The sequence below is a fragment of the Microcaecilia unicolor genome, chromosome 10 (assembly GCF_901765095.1).
Source record: "Microcaecilia unicolor chromosome 10, aMicUni1.1, whole genome shotgun sequence".
NCBI lineage: Eukaryota > Metazoa > Chordata > Amphibia > Gymnophiona > Siphonopidae > Microcaecilia > Microcaecilia unicolor.
Genome location: NC_044040.1, coordinates 78,786,499 through 78,804,428, shown reverse-complemented (window position 1 = coordinate 78,804,428; position 17,930 = coordinate 78,786,499). Strand labels below are relative to the sequence as shown.

The 17,930-nt window shown below is 46.3% G+C and overlaps 1 protein-coding gene across 6 annotated transcripts in view; it reads right to left on the bottom strand.

Moving 5' to 3' along the window:
- The window catches only part of USP15 (ubiquitin specific peptidase 15), a 519,523-nt gene that overhangs the window by 190,363 nt on the left and 311,230 nt on the right, over nucleotides 1-17,930 (bottom strand). For all 6 annotated transcript variants that reach the window (XM_030217240.1, XM_030217241.1, XM_030217242.1 and 3 more), the window contains 2 exons: nucleotides 8,250-8,333; nucleotides 8,064-8,158 (listed from right to left, as the gene is read on the bottom strand). In XM_030217240.1, the coding sequence (XP_030073100.1) occupies nucleotides 8,064-8,158; nucleotides 8,250-8,333 (179 nt within the window). The remainder of the gene's footprint in view (nucleotides 1-8,063; nucleotides 8,159-8,249; nucleotides 8,334-17,930) is intronic.

Genomic DNA, 17,930 nt, shown 5'->3' with positions numbered 1-17,930 from the left:
GGTTGGATCTTTGCAGCAGTGAGTTCTTCCGATTGTCCACTCCCGTTGTCGCACAAGGGTATCCTGCAATCGGGCTGGATCCCTGAATCGGTGAATTCGAGGTCTTGGGACGTTAAGACGGCCCAATCTGTGTAGGCCTTCCGAGTGTGCGTCTCTGGTCAGAGCGATCGCCACTGGTTTCGTGGGTAAGTACGGATTCGATTCCGGTCCGCGCTTTGGCTTTCTGCCGTCCACTTTGTAGTCGTGCTGGGGTGTTCTGCTGTCGGAGCTGCCGCTACAGCGGTCCCTGGAAGTAAGATCTTCAAGGATCTTCGGAGGAGCTCCTCTCGGCACGTCTTACCAGTCGGCCATGTTCCTTATCATTTTCATCGCCCTTCTCTGTACCTTTTCTAATTCCACTATATATGAGATGTGGTGACCAGAATTGTACAAAGCATTCAAGGTGTGGTTGCAACATGGAGCTATACAAAGGCATTAACACGTCCTCATTTTTGCTTTTCATTCCTTTCCTAGTACTACCTAACATTCTATTTGCTTTCTTAGTCGCTGCCACACACTGAGCAGAGGGTTTCAACGTATCAGAACAATGACACCTAGATCCCTTTCCTGGTTGGTGACTCCTAATGTGGAACCTTGAATCACGCAACTATAGTTCGGGTTCCTCCTTCTCACATGCATCACTTTGCACTTGCTCACATTAGACATCTGCCATTTGGATGCCCAGTCTTATAAGATCCTCTTATAATTTTTCACAATCCTCTTGCGATTTGACAACTTTGAATAACTTTCTGTCAGAATACTTAATTACTTCACTAGTTATTCCCATCTCTAGATCATTTATAAATATGTTAAAAAGTAGCTGTCCCAGCACAGACCCCTGGGGAACCCCACTATCTACCCTTCTCCATTGAGAATATTGACCATTTAACCCTACTCTCTGTTTTCTATCTTTTAACCAGTTTTTAATCCACAATAGAACACTACCTCCTATCCTATGACTCTCCAATTTCCTCTGGAGTCTTTCATGAGGTACTTTGTTAAATGCCTTTTGAAAATCAAAATACACAATATCAATCGGCTCACCTCTATCCATATGTTTATTCACCACTTCAAAGAAATGTAGTAGATTGGCGAGGCAAGATTTCCCTTTACTAAATCCATGTTGGCTTTGACTCATTAATCCATGCTTTTGAGTATGCTCTGTAATTTTCTTCTTTATAATAGTCTCTACCATTTTGCCTGGCACCGACATCAGGCTCACTGGTCTATAATTTCCCAGATCACCTCTGGAATCTTTTAAAAAAAATTGCCATTACATTGGCTACCCTCTAATCTTCCAGCACCCATGCTTAATTTTAAACATAAATTATATATTACTAACAATAGTTCTGCAAGTTCATTTTCTACTAATTTACTTACCACAGAGGTCAGAGTAACCGGTTTACAGTTCTCAACCTCCTTCTTACTTCTGCTTCTGTGGAGACAGACCACATTTGCCCACCTCCAGTCCTCCGAGATCACACCAGACTTTACAGAAGTATTGAAAAGGTCAGAAAGCAGAGCCGCCAGTAGTTCCCCAAGTCCCTTCAGTACCCCTGGATATATGCTTTCTGGCCTTATAGCTTTGTCTATCTTATTTATTTATTTTATTTATTGCATTTGTATCCCACGTTTTCCCACCTCTTTGCAGGCTCAATGTGGCTTACAATACATCATGGATAATGAAAATAGGAAGAGAATATACATTTGGTTTACAGAAGGAAATACATGATATTGGTATAGCAGAAGACGTTATAAGACATTGCTGGATATATTGGGGGATTTTTACATGTGTTGATCTTTGTGGTATATCTTGTCAAAGAGATAAGTCTTTAGATTAACTAGCTTTTGACAAACAATCCTCTGAAAATATTCAATGTTTACCATTCCTATCTGTGTTTGTCTTCTGCTGTTCTATTCTTGCCCCTTCATCTGTGAACACAGTTGAGAAATATTAAGCAATTTCACCTTATCTTTATAAGCTTTTCCATATTCATCCCTTTGACCCTTAAGTCTCACACTTACACTTTGCACTTCCTCCTATATTAAAAAAACACTGCTTGTCCCCCCATTTGAACGTATTGGCTACTTTTTGCTTTCCCAACTACTTTACTAGCTTCTCTAAGTTATTTCAGATATTGCTGCTTGTCTTCCTCTTTCTGACATTTCTTGTTGTTTATGAAAGCTAACCTCTTTTCCCTTACCTTTTCAGCTATTACTTTTGAGAACCAAAGCAACCTTTTTTTTAAATCTTTTATTTAATTTCCTTAGAAAAAAGATTTGCTGCCCTTAAAATAGCTCCTTTCGTTTTGCCCACTGCTTTTCTACTTCTCCCAAATGTTTCCATCCAGCTAACAACTCCTTGAGGTATTCCCGCATCTCAACAAAGTTAGTTTTTTTGAAGTCTGCAACCTTAACTTTTGAATGAACCCTCCCATATCTGTCTTAATACTGAACCACACCATCTGGTGATCACTGAATGCCAGAATCACTCACTAACATCAGAAACACTCTTCCAATCTGTAATTACCAGGTCTAGTATGGCCCCCATCCTGTGTGGGTTCAATTACCAGTTGCTGGAATTGTTTAGCCTAGAGGTTAGTGTAGCGGCATGAGAACCTGGGGAACTGGGTTTGATTCCCACTGCAGCTCCTTGTGACTCTGGGCAAAGCCACTTAACCCTCCATTGCCCCAGGTACAAAATGAGTCCCTGTATATAGTTTGGAAACTGCTTTGACTGTAACCACAAAAAAAGTGGTATATGAAGTCCCATCCCTTTCTCCCGATAGACAATCCAGGATCTCGCTACTTCTAGATGACCCCCACAAAAGGGATGTCTCAATTAACACCTGGCATATTACAATTACCTCTGGTATATTACAATCCTTTTCATAGCTATATTTTGAATCTTTAATGAAACTTCCATCTGCTTCTTCTGCCTGTGAAGAAGCCTTGTATATCACACCTACGCAAATAGAATTCCCACAGCACATCCAACTTATCTCGTAAGTCCTGCAATTCTGTCACTTTAATATTATCTTTAACATATAACATCACTCCTCCTCCCTTTCTTCCTACACGTCCTTCCTGAATAGACTACAGCCCAGTATAACTGTATCACAGTCATGGTTCTTCATGAACCACATCTCTGACCACCACCAAATCCAAGTCAGCCTCTTACATCACAGCTTCTAGATTGAGAACCTTATTTCTCATAGTATGGGTATTAATCTACACAGCTTTCCGAGTATTGCCCTTTTTTGCCCCCATTACTATAGGGGTATTCAATGTTTCACCACCTAAGAGTTTTAACTTACCTTTGAGCTTTGATCACCAAGTCCCAGCAATTCTAGTTTAAAGCCTTCTTTAGGTTAGCCAGTCTGCTGCTGAAGACACTACATCCCTTCTTTGATAGATGAACTCCACCTCTGTACTAAATCATTTAGAGTGACTCATGCAACTAAAATAAAGTCTATACTCCCATACTCTCTCTTTCCTAAGTCCATATCCCCCCTCCCAAAACACATTCTTTATCCATGTATCCCAGTCCATCACCTCCCCCCGCCACAATGTTTTTTCCCAGCTCCTCTCTACTACACCCTCTTCTCCATCTGAATGTCAGCTGGTCTCAGTTTCCATTCTCAATAAATAGTCTTCATCATCCTGTTTTTACCCTCCACCCTTCAAGCTGTTTTTTATTCCCAACTATATTTTCTGTAAAGGCTTGTTGGCCTCTAGAACAGCTATTCTATTTTCTCCAGCAACATATAAAAATTCAGTGAATTTGAATTGCACAGTGCCCCAATTCCTTCACTGCTTTTAGTCTTGTGTGACAAGCGTGGGAGTTTAGGAAGCAAACAGACCTAACTTACAGGTAGAGAATAGGACTGTTACAGATGCAGATCCAGCAGCAGGTCTCAGGACACAGTGGCGGGGGTGGGGTGGGGGGTGGAGTGTGTATGGAGGCTAGATGCAAGTTTATAAATTAGTTATTCCTGTCCACATCACAAAGGATCTATCCTATCTGCTAGCCCTGGATCATGCCACATGCAAGATCTCTCTGTTTATCCAGGTCAGGTTTTATGTGTGTTTTTTTTGTACTCTACCATGTCATGAAGATGAGCTGACAAAATCCACCCACAAGCCTTCATTCTAACCATAAGTTCCCATATTGTCACACACACACTCTCTGCCTTACACCCCATGTGTGTGTGTGTCTCCCTTAATCCACACCTCACATCTTCTCTCCTTTTCCCCCATTCCCACATCCTCTTTCACATTCCTTTTTGAAAATCACAGAATGTGTCTTCTCTTAACTCAATGAATTTGTGGAGAAAACTAATATCCTGCATCCAAATCATACAGGCTTTAGACACCACCACAGTACTGAGACTGGTCTAGCTGGTATCACCACCTCCATCTACTACCACCTAGACCAAGACAAATCAGTGATACTTCTTTTGCTTGATCTATCAGCGATGTTCAATCTTATTGATCATTCCTCATACTTCAGAGACTCTGACATGTAGGAATATCAGAGACAGCCTACAATTGGTTCCATTCCTACTTATACAGTAGAACTTACACAGTGCTTTGGCAAGATATATTTTCTGCTCCCTATATAATCAATTGTGGCATTCTACAAGGATCTATACTGGTCTCTACATTTTTCAATATATTTCTAGTCCTCCTCCTGAACCTGTACAGTCTATTAACCTGTGTATATCTATGCAGAAGATATACAACCTTTTAGCCCTCTAGACCCTACAAATGCATAAGACATCCATTGTACTAACAAACTCACCACGACAGACTAAATAGCAATAGGTTAAAACTTATGTAGGTGAATCCAGAGTTTTATTGATATTTGAGCAAGAAAACCTAATGCTTTCAACTCCAATTTTAATTTCTGGCACTCAAATCCTCGTTGTTCCCTCACTTAAGATCCTAGGAGTCACAATAGACTATACCCTCTCAATATCCAGACTCAAATCTCCTCAGTAGTCCAACAATGTTTTTTTAAATTACGAATGACACTTTCCATCAGACACTTGCTTCAACAATCCACACACCAAATTTTGATCCACTTTCTTGTCTTTAAGTCACCTAGACAATTATACATAAGTACATAAGCAATGCCACACTGGGAAAAGACCAAGGGTCCATCGAGCCCAGCATCCTGTCCACGACAGCGGCCAATCCAGGCCAAGGGCACCTGGCAAGCTTCCCAAACGTAGAAACATTCTATACATGTTATTCCTGGAATTGTGGATTTTTTAGTAGTGGTTTATGAACTTGTCCTTTAGGAAACCGTCTAACCCCTTTTTAAACTCTGCCAAACTAACCGCCTTCACCAGGTTCTCCGGCAACGAATTCCAGAGTTTAATTATGCGTTGGATGAAGAAATATTTTCTCCGATTTGTTTTAAATTTACTACACTGTAGTTTCATCGCATGCCCCCTAGTAACACTCTATACAAAGGCCTCAGAGTAAAAAACATAGGATGCCTGTAATTTGTACAAGGGAAAATTAGGTTCTTACCTTGGCAATTTTCTTTCCTTTAGTCAAAGCAGATGAATCCATTAACTGATGGGTTGTATCCGCCTACCAGCAGGTGGCGATAGAGAACACTGAAAGACCATAGTGCCTCTAGGACGGCTAGCCCCAACTGCCTTCAGTATTTGAGATTTCCAAAGCAGAGTGAACCATAAAGGTATAATAACATAAACTTTCCTCACAGTGAACAATTGCCCCATAACAGGAGCATCAAAGGAGGGATGAGCTCAACCTCCTGTAGTAGAACGTCATGTAGAAATTCTGATAACTGTTTTCCAACTTCTCCCAATTAGATTTATATCTGCATGAAAGATCTGAACAAAAAACAAAGTCAGACAGGGAGGGATCATGGATTCATCTGCTGTGACTAAAGGGAAGAAAATTACCAAGGTAAGTACCTAATTTTCCCTTCCTTGTCATCAGCAGCAGATGAATCCATTAACTGATGGGATGTACAAAAGCAATCCCTACTTAGGATGGGAACAGGCCACACCACGAGCCAATACTTGAGCTCCAAAAACAGCGTCCTGCTTTGCTGCAACATCCAGCCTGTAATGCCAGGCAAAAGAGAGCTGAGAAGCCCAAGTAGCCGCACTACAGATCTCTTGAAGAGAGAGTGCACCCGTTTCAGCCCACGATGAGATGGCTCTCGTGGAATGCGCCTTAAACCCTTCAGGCGGAGACCGACCTGAAAGCAGATACGAAGATACGCGCCACTTTCAGACAGGGAATTTACCAGTCTATGCTTAGCGTGTTTCCAACGCTCGGGGGAGGAAATAACCTCTGAAGTCATCCCCGGGGCATCAACACCCGGAGGGAAGCCAGGAGGCAACGCAGTGTCAGACACCTGCAGCAGAGCTCTTTTCAGCATAGAAGCCTTATGCATTAAAAGCAAAAACTCACCCTGACCCTCCGCCTCCGAATTAGGAGAAACGGATGTATGAGCTCCTCTGGCAGCCTCTAAACGAGGCGACCCCCTGCACTCTGACTCCTCTGCAACCGCGAGGGTCGAGGCATGCGGCGCTTCCAAAATGGCGCCCGCTGCCAGCTTTATCGAGCGGGAAGAAACATCGCTCGGCATGTTCAAACCAGCGTGAGCGTCTAAGGAGCACGTTTTACACAGCCCCGCTGCTGATCTGCGTTTACCACAACAGGAGCAGCGCTTAACTCCTTCAGCAGCCATAGTCCGTTTTTCAGAGGAAGGGAATATAGCAATAAAATAGTGGCTTCGCGCCAAAACTTACCCCGATTGGAACGGCGTCTGCGGGACCTCCCTGGAGGAGCTGGGCACCACTCTCACCTCAGAAGACCGAGTCAACGAGCTCCGGTCAAGCTGCACAGAACCAGGATCACTGGAAAACGCCTCAGAACAGCCACGCCGAAAAAGCGTGCTCTTTTTTTTTTCTTTTTTAACGCTGTGAGGAAAGTTGGAGGCAGGCAGCAACAGAGGGACTCCGGGAGGCAGGGGGAATGGGAAGGCAGGGAAAGGGCGAACCTATATGCCTTTAAAGTGGGCACCACCAGCCACAACACCCCTGCTCAACTGTCAAAGCAAAGGAGCCACCCCAGGCAGTCTGAAATCCAGGAGCTGATCAAGCTACGTCCATACCTGCTGGGAGATAGAGAAATACTGAAGGAAGCTGGGGCTAGCCGTCCTAGAGGCACTATGGTCTTTCAGTGTTCTCTATCTCCACCTGCTGGTAGGCGGATACAACCCATCAGTTAATGGATTCATCTGCTGCTGATGACAAGGAAAACAGCGTTATTAAACTCATCAACAGGACAAGAAAATACAATCACGTTACCACTCTGCTTAAGACAGTCTACTGGCTATCTCTCTGCCACAGGATTATATACAAAATCTTAATGTGGATCTTCCACTCTTTGTCACATCTACTGGTTCCCTAGTGTCCTTAGGTCCTCAACAAAATCATTTGGTGATCCCCACTTTCAGAAAAATCAGATACGATACCTTTTGACACTCCCATCCTCTGGAATTCACTACTACCTCACCTACAATTGGAGACCTCTCTTGACAAATTCAAAATCGGCCTAAAAACTTTCAGGTTTAAAAAAAAACAAAAACTTTTATAGATGCTTTCATTTAGTAAAGTTCAGGATTGATTACAGGCATCCTGATGGATATAAAATTGGCTGAGACTGTGATACACAGCTCTTCCCTTTTACTCTATGCCTTACTATTTATTTCCTATAATATGATTGTAGCTCTTTCTCAGCCTTCACTTTGCTTTACTTACAACAATTGCTGCTGACTCCTTTGCTCTGTTCTACTCTACCCTCTTTTGCTTACCCCTAGAACAAAATTGTGAACCATTCAGATGGCTCCTTGATAGGAGGGATAACAAATGCCTAAAAAAACTTGAATAACTCGACAGAATGAATTTATTCGTTGTTTTATTTATGCCATCATCTACTTTGTTACAACATATAATCGGCAGTATACTTACAAATAGATATCATCACGTTCCATAATGCTACTAAGGTTTTCATCCATGGCAAATATTCTGTGAAACCTGTGATTGTATATGTCTGTAACTACCATCTATACAAAGAAAAAAAAAACTATTAAGCTGGTTAACAATTCTACAAACAATTAAAAATCATTTTAAATATTTACCTTAAAATGAACATACCTTATCTGCAGCGATGCCACATAAAAGAGAAAGTGCTGTGCAAAGATCTAATATAGTTCCTATTTTCGGGACAATTACTTTGTACTGAAAAAAACACCAAAATTTAGATGTTACATTATTTTAATGAGAGATGCTAAAGAAATTTGCTATACAAACATCTTGAATGCATATTTTTATTCATAATTCTTTTAAAAAAATAGTTTTTAGTATATTATTCAGATGTCTGCATCAATTTAAACTGAAAATAAGGCACTGTATATCTCTTCTAAGGTTTAACTACTTATTATTGATCTCTATTCAGATGTAGTGCATAACCCTTAGTATCTTCATACAGGTTGATATAAAATGTAAATTATCATGTAGTCAAATTCCACTACTGTACGAAGTATAACAGAGTTACAGACAGTTCCTTCTCTACAAAGCTCATAACCTATTTTAAGACACACACAACTTAAATAAGAGGCTTTATTAGGAAATGTGCACCTTATGGTAAACATGGTTAAAATCAATAAAGCTATGATAAAAAAACGCAAGACATACTTAAAAAGTAATCTAATCAAGGTGAGATTTTAGGCATGATTTAGATATTGCTAGAGAAGGAATATTTGTACTATGAATGTTTATTAAAGTCTCAACAATACAAAGTAGTGAAAGAAAAAACAAAAAACAAAAACAGGGGTTGCCATGCCAAAGATACAAAAACAATAGTCCAATAACTCCAATGCCATGCTTAACAAGTCCAACAGCATTTATTATTTATTCTAACCTAACATTACGTTTCTATAGATACATACCAACAACCAGTAAATAAATCCTTTTCTTATTTCCCCTTCCTCACCCCCCATCAAATTAAACATTGCACAGCATGATTGAGATCAGGAGATGGTTACCCAACCTGACTTGGCCCCAATAGTTAGAGAAATATAACCACAATTATTGCAAAAGTCAGAACAGGTACCAAACACACACATCTGGGGCATTCCCTCAGTACAACGTTCACAGAGAGATAACACCCAATAGATCTATAGTAAAATACCCCATCCTCACCCTATCATTACATTACTTCATCTTCACCTTTCCCACTTCACCCGCGCACAGAGTCTCTCTCACATCTCCCTTTGTCCTCTCAATTCTGCTGTTAATTTCTCATACACTTGAAGTTCTTCCAATGTGGTCCTGTAGTGAGTCCTCAAAGGACCCTTCTCCAGCTTCCAGCACCTACCAGTTGCCATCTTGGCTGCCAGCACTAATTTATGAGTTACAGTTTGAAAACTGGACTTATAAAGCGAATGCTACATACCTGTAGAAGGTATTCTCCGAGGACAGCAGGCTGATTGTTCTCACTGATGGGTGACGTCCACGGCAGCCCCTCCGATCGGAAACTTCACTAGCAAAGGCCTTTGCTAGTCCTCGCACGCCCATGCGCACCGCGCACGGGCGGCCATCTTCCCGCCCGAACCGGCTCGTGTTCGTCAGTCCCGTATGTAGCAAGACAAATACAAGGGAAGACACAACTCCAAAGGGGAGGCGGGCGGGTTTGTGAGAACAATCAGCCTGCTGTCCTCGGAGAATACCTTCTACAGGTATGTAGCATTCGCTTTCTCCAAGGACAAGCAGGCTGCTTGTTCTCACTGATGGGGTATCCCTAGCCCCCAGGCTCACTCAAAACAACAAACATGGTCAATTGGGCCTCGCAACGGCGAGGACATAACTGAGATTGACCTAACAACTTATCCAACTAACAGAGAGTGTAGCCTGGAACAGAATAAAACATGGGCCTAGGGGGGTGGAGTTGGATTCTAAACCCCGAACAGATTCTGAAGCACTGACTGCCCGAACCGACTGTCGCGTCGGGTATCCTGCTGCAGGCAGTAATGAGATGTGAATGTGTGGACAGATGACCACGTCGCAGCTTTGCAGATCTCTTCAATAGTGGCTGACTTCAAGTGGGCCACTGACGCAGCCATGGCTCTGACATTGTGAGCCGTGACATGACCCTCAAGAGCCAGCCCAGCCTGGGCGTAAGTGAAGGAAATGCAATCTGCTAGCCAATTGGATATGGTGCGTTTCCCCACAGCCACTCCCCTCCTGTTGGGATCAAAAGAAACAAACAATTGGGCGGACTGTCTGTTGGGCTGTGTCCGCTCCAGATAGAAGGCCAATGCTCTTTTGCAGTCCAATGTGTGCAGCTGACGTTCAGCAGGGCAGGGATGAGGACGGGGAAAGAATGTTGGCAAGACAATTGACTGGTTCAGATGGAACTCTGACACTACCTTCGGCAAGAACTTAGGGTGAGTGCGGAGGACTACTCTATTATGATGAAATTTGGAGTAAGGAGCATGGGCTACCAGGGACTGGAGCTCACTGACTCTACGAGCTGAAGTAACTGCCACCAAGAAAATGACCTTCCAGGTCAAGTACTTCAGATGGCAGGAGTTCAGTGGCTCAAAAGGAGGTTTCATCAGCTGGGTGAGAATGACATTGAGATCCCATGACACTGTAGGAGGTTTGATGGGGGGCTTTGACAAAAGCAAACCTCTCATGAAGCGAACAACTAAAGGCTGTACTGAGATCGGCTTACCTTTCACACGGTAATGGTATGCACTGATTGCGCTAAGGTGAACCCTTACAGAGTTGGTCTTGAGACCAGACTCAGACAAGTGCAGAAGGTAGTCAAGCAGGGTCTGTGTAGGACAAGAGCGAGGATCTAAGGCCTTGCTGTCACACCAGACGGCAAACCTCCTCCATAAAAAGATGTAACTCCTCTTAGTGGAATCTTTTCTGGAAGCAAGCAAGACACGGGAGACACCCTCTGACAGACCCAAAGAGGCAAAGTCTATGCTCTCAACATCCAGGCCGTGAGAGCCAGAGACTGGAGGTTGGGATGCAGAAGCGCCCCTTCGTGCTGTGTGATGAGGGTCGGAAAACACTCCAATCTCCACGGTTCTTCGGAGGACAACTCCAGAAGAAGAGGGAACCAGATCTGACACGGCCAAACCGGAGCAATCAGAATCATGGTGCCCCGGTCTTGCTTGAGTTTCAACAAAGTCTTCCCCACCAGAGGTATGGGAGGATAAGCATACAGCAGGCCTTCCCCCCAATCCAGTAGGAAGGCATCCGATGCCAGTCTGCCGTGGGCCTGAAGTCTGGAACAGAACTGAGGGACCTTGTGGTTGGCTCGAGATGCAAAGAGATCTACCAAGGGGGTGCCCCACACCTGGAAGATCTGGCGCACTACTCGGGAGTTGAGCGACCACTCGTGAGGTTGCATAATCCTGCTCAACCTGTCGGCCAGACTGTTGTTTACGCCTGCCAGATATGTGGCTTGGAGCCACATGCCGTAACGGCGAGCCCACAGCCACATGCTGACGGCTTCCTGACACAGGGGGCGAGATCCGGTGCCCCCCTGCTTGTTGATGTAATACATGGCAACCTGGTTGTCTGTCTGAATTTGGATAATTTGATGGGACAGCCGATCTCTGAAAGCCTTCAGAGCGTTCCAGACCGCTCGTAACTCCAGGAGATTGATCTGCAGATCGCGTTCCTGGAGGGACCAGCTTCCCTGGGTGTGAAGCCCATCGACATGAGCTCCCAACCCCAGGAGAGACGCATCCGTAGTCAGCACTTTTTGTGGCTGAGGAATTTGGAAAGGGCATCCCAGAGTCAAATTGGACCAAATCGTCCACCAATACAGGGATTTGAGAAAACTCGTGGACAGGTGGATCACGTCTTCTAGATCCCCAGCAGCTTGAAACCACTGGGAAGCTAGGGTCCATTGAGCAGATCGCATGTGAAGGCGGGCCATGGGAGTCACATGAACTGTGGAGGCCATGTGGCCCAGCAATCTCAACATCTGCTGAGCTGTGATTTGCTGGGACGCTCGCACCCGAGAGACGAGGGACAATAAGTTGTTGGCTCTCGTCTCTGGGAGATAGGCACGAGCCTTCCGAGAATCCAGCAGAGCTCCTATGAATTCGAGTCTTTGCACTGGGAGAAGGTGGGACTTTAGATAATTTATCACAAACCCCAGTAGCTCCAGGAGGCGAATAGTCATCTGCATGGACGCGTGCCTATCAGTGAGCGAGATTACCCGGGCGCACTGGGTGCACTTCTTGAAGCCGCTGGGAGACTTTGATGACATGTGCGGAAAAATCACGCCGGCGAAATCAAAATTCGCAATGGTGATGAAGGGCACCAAAAATAAGGGAGAGAGAAAAAACCCGTACCGAGGCCACAAAAAAGGCGGCTGGATTCTACGTCCTCGTCGGTACCGGGAAGCTCCGGTGACAAGCTTCGTTTGAAGAAATCAAAGAAGCATCGACACCGGTCACCTTCCCGCATCGGTACCGAGAGCTCTGGGTCGCCGAGGGAGTCGGCACCCAGTAGGCATCGGCACTGGGAGGACCGCTCACCCTCTGTTCAGGAGGTGTCGATGCGCTCCACCTTGGACAGCCCGGAACAGACTCTGACCTTGACGCCTGCATCGGCTTCCATGTCTTTCTCCACAGCCATTCTGCATGAGAGTCTCCGGGCCGTTCTCCCGGAGATCCTGGGAGAGCTGTTGCGCCCTTTCCCTCCGGTACCGGGGGTGCTTGCGCCTCCGGTACCGTCGAGTGAGGCGCCAGCCAATCGTCGAGATAGGGGAACACGTGCACTCCCAGCCTGTGAAGCGCCGCTGCTACTACAGCCAGGCACTTCGTGAACACTCTGGGCGCAGAGGCGAGCCCAAAGGGTAGCACACAGTACTGGAAGTGACGTGTGCCCAGCTGAAATCGCAGATACTGCCTGTGAGCTGGCAGTATCGGGATGTGCGTGTAGGCGTCCTTCAAGTCCAGAGAGCATAGCCAATCGTTTTTCTGAATCATGGGGAGAAGGGTGCCCAGGGAAAGCATCCTGTACTTTTCCTTGACCAGATATTTGTTCAGGGCCCTTAGGTCTAGGATGGGACGCATCCCCCGTTTTCTTTTCCACAAGGAAGTACCTGGAATAGAATCCCAGCCCTTCTTGCCCGGATGGCACGGGCTCGACCGCATTGGCGCTGAGAAGGGTGGAGAGTTCCTCTGCAAGTACCTGCTTGTGCTGGAAGCTGTAGGACTGAGCTCCCGGTGGGCAATTTGGAGGTTTCGAGGCCAAATTGAGGGTGTAACCTTGCCGGACTATTTGAAGAACCCAACGGTCGGAGGTTACAAGAGGCCACCTTTGGTGAAAAGCTTTCAACCTCCCCCCGACCGGCAGATCGCCCGGCACGGATACGTTGATGTCGGCTATGCTCTGCTGGAGCCAGTCAAAAGCTCGCCCCCTGCTTTTGCTGGGGAGCCGTGGGGCCTTGCTGAGGCACAAGCTGCTGACGAGAGCGCGCGCGCTGGGGCTTAGCCTGGGCCGCAGGCTGTCGAGAAGGAGGATTGTACCTACGCTTACCAGAAGAGTAGGGAACAGCCTTCCTTCCCCCATAAAAACGTCTACCTGAGGAGGTAGATGCTGAAGGCTGCCGGCGGGAGAACTTGTCGAAAGCGGTATCCCGCTGGTGGAGCTGCTCTACCACCTGTTCGACTTTCTCTCCAAAAATGTTGTCCGCTCGGCAAGGGGAGTCCGCAATCCGCTGCTGGATCCTATTCTCCAGGTCGGAGGCACGCAGCCATGAGAGTCTGCGCATCACCACACCTTGAGCAACGGCCCTGGACGCAACATCAAAGGTATCATATACCCCTCTGACCAAGAATTTTCTGCACGCCTTCAGCTGCCTGACCACCTCCTGAAATGGCTTGGCTTGCTCAGGAGGGAGCTTGTCCACCAAGCCCGCCAACTGCCGCACATTGTTCCGCATATGGATGCTCGTGTAGAGCTGGTAGGACTGAATCTTGGCCACGAGCATAGAAGAATGGTAGGCCTTCCTCCCAAAGGAGTCTAAGGTTCTAGAGTCCTTGCCCGGGGGCGCCGAAGCATGCTCCCTAGAACTCTTAGCCTTCTTCAGGGCCAAATCCACAACTCCAGAGTCGTGAGGCAACTGAGTGCGCATCAGCTCTGGGTCCCCATGGATCCGGTACTGGGACTCGATCTTCTTGGGAATGTGGGGATTACTTAAAGGCTTGGTCCAGTTCGCCAGCAATGTCTTTTTTAGGACATGATGCATGGGTACTGTGGACGCTTCCTTAGGTGGAGAAGGATAGTACAAGAGCTCAAACATTTCAGCCCTGGGCTCATCCTCCACGACCACCGGGAAGAGGATGGCTGTAGACATCTCCCGGAGAAAGGCCGCAAAAGACAGACTCTCGGGAGGAGAAAGCTGCCTTTCAGGGGAGGGAGTGGGATCAGAAGGAAGGCCATCAGACTCCTCATCAGAGAAATATCTGATGTCCTCCTCCTCCTCCCACGAGGCCTCACCATCGGTATCAGACACAAGTTCATGAACCTGTGTCTGAAGCCGTGCCCAACTCGACTCCGTGGAAACACGGCCACGGTGGGAGCGTCGAGAGGTAGACTCCCTCGCCAGCACCGGCGAAGCTCCCTCCGCCGACGTCGTCGGGGAGTCTTCCTGGGAGGCGGCCGCAAATGGTACCGATGTCGGAGACCTCACCCCGGGCAAGGCCTACCCCGAAAGCGAAAGGAAACTTACGTCGGGGAAACAAACTGGACACACAGGAAGGGACAAAGACCGAGGTCTTTTTTTTTTTTCAGTGAAATCGCGAAGATGCGCGAGGGTCAACTTGAGGGGCGCGAAACGGCGGCAAAACACGACCGTCCCGAGCGCGGACAAAAGACTGACGAACACGAGCCGGTTCGGGCGGGAAGACGGCCGCGCATGCGCGGTGCGCATGGGCGTGCGAGGACTAGCAAAGGCCTTTGCTAGTGAAGTTTCCGATTGGAGGGGCTGCCGTGGATGTCACCCATCAGTGAGAACAAGCAGCCTGCTTGTCCTCGGAGAAACCCACTTCAACAATGAATAACTCGGACTGTCCACAATTTAGTTTGTCCCCAAACCCCATCCCAATACTTTTGGATAAACAGACAAGACCACCACATTTGTTCTAAGGATCCCCTCCCTCCACAATGTCTCCAGCATACCTCCCCTTTCCTTCCCCGGCTTGTGCACCTCATGCCAGCATCCAGTAAATCTGGTGTATCAATTTGTGACAAAGGAGCACTTGTGCATGTACAGGTAAATTTGATCCCAATCTACTTTCCAAGCTGAACAAGTAGACCCTGTGTCCACTCCTCCGGATGAGGGACCAAATGGGGACCTATCAACCCTATCAGTCCCCTATATAACTTGGATAAAGACCACTATTGCTCCTAATATAAATACGAGCACTTGAAATTCAGTGGAGGCCCCGAAATGATTATGTTTATGTTTACGTATCGGAACTCAATAGTAAGTCTCGTAGATAAAAATGGATTGTAGAATTCACCAACTCTTGCAACTGTTTGAAACCATCACACGTTTGTAAAATAAGTCTGTATAGTGCACAAACAGTAACTCTTGCAACTTAGCCTGAAGATCCTGAAAATAGGAGTAGTACGGCAGACAATCCTTTAACTATGAAGGGAAAGGGCCTCCTGAAGATTCTTCATTCTCTACCAATGCCATATGAGTGGATCCAGAAAAAGCCTCTACTCCCCTCCCCCTGCTTTCTCTTTTTCCCCCTACTTCAAATAAGAAGTAAGGTGCGAGGGTTGCCTTCTTCAGTCGCAAACAACAGGAATTCAGATCCTCCCAATAATGAGCTAGAACTGCTCTCAACACCGCCACTTGGTAGTACTGGTACAAATTCAGCAACCCTACTTCATATACCCTGGAGGAAAGGAGAAACAGGGGTGATATGATACAGACGTTCAAATATTTGAAAGGTATTAATCCGCAAACGAACCTTTTCCGGAGATGGGAAGGCGGTAGAACGAGAGGGCATGAAATGAGATTGAAGGGGGGCAGACTTAAGAAAAATGTCAGGAAGTATTTTTTCACAGAGAGGGTGGTGGATGCTTGGAATGCCCTCCCACGGGACGTGGTGGAGAGGAAAACGGTAACGGAATTCAAATATGCGTGGGATACACATAAAGGAATCCTGTTCAGAAGGAAGGGATCCTCAGGAGCTTAGCCTTGAATGGGTGGCAGAGACGGTTGGGAGGCGGGGCTAGTGCTGGGCAGACTTATACGGTCTGTGCCAGGGCTGGTGGTTGGGAGGCGGGGATAGTGCTGGGTTGACTTATACGGTCTGTGCCAGAGCCGGTGATAGGAGGCGGGGATAGTGCTGGGTAGACTTATACGGTCTGTGCCAGAGCCGGTGGTAGGAGGCGGGGGATAGTACTGGGCGGACTTATACGGTCTGTGCCCTGAAAAAGACAGGTACAAATCAAGGTAAGGTATACACAAAAAACTAGCACATATGAGTTTATCTTGTTGGGCAGACTGGATGGACCGTGCAGGTCTTTTTCTGCCGTCATCTACTATGTTATATGTTATGTTACTTCATCACCTGAAACTATATACAAACTAAATGAGAGTGCAGCCTGGAACAGAAATAGGAGGATGGAGTTGGATTCTAGTCCCCAAACAGATTCTGCAATACTATCTGCCTGAACGGACTGGACTGTCTCATTGGGTATCCTGCTCAAGGTACTAGTGTGATGTGAATGGGTGGACTGAAGACCACGTTGTAGCTTTGCAAATTTCTTCAATGGAAGCTGACCTCAAGTGAGCTACTGATGCAGCCATGGCTCTGACATTGTGAGCCATCACATGACCCTATAGGTACAAGCCCAGCCTGGGCATAAGTGAAGGAAATGCAATCTGCCAACCAATTAGAAATGGTGTATTTCCTGATGGTGACCCCCATCCTGTTGTGATCAAAAGAAACAAGAAGTTGGGCAAACTGCCTGTGGGGCCTGGTCCGCTCCATGTAGTAGGCCAATGTTCTCTTGCAATGCAAGGTGTGCAAGCTGTTTTCGCCAGGATGGGCATGAGGTCGGGGAAAGAATGTTGGCAAGACAATTGACTGGTTTAGATGGAATTCCGACACCACCTTCGGCAGAAACAGGGCGAGTGCGGAGGATTACTCTACTTTGATGAAACTTAGTATCCTGCATCCACTACTAAGGCCTGAAGCACACTGACTCTATGAGCTGAAGTAACAGCCACCAAGAAAATGACCTTCCAGGTTAAGTACTTCAGATGGCAGGAGTCCAGTGGTTTGGAAAGGAGCTTTCATCAGCTGAGTGAGAATGACGTTGAGATCCCATGACAGGGGGCTTTGACAAAAGCAAACCTCTCATGAAGCGAACAACTAGAGGCTGTCCAGAGATGGGCTTATCTTCTATACGCTGATGATAGAACTAATTGCACTAAGGTGAGCCCTTACAGAGTTGGTCTTGAGACCAGACTCATGATAGGTGTAGAAGGTATTCAAGCAGGGTCTGTGTAGGGCAAGCAAGGGGATCTAAGACCTTGCTCTTACACTAGACGGCAAACCTCTTCCATTTGAAAAAATAGCACAATCTTTCCTGGAAGCCAGCAAGACCCGAGAGACACCCTCCAAAAGACACAAGGAAGCGAATTCTAGTCTCTCAACATCCAAACTGTGAGAGCCAGAGATTGGAAGTTGGGATTTAGAAGTGATCCTCGTTCTGCGTCATGAGGGTCGGAAAACACTCCAACCTCCATGGTTCTTTGGAGGATAACTCCAGAAG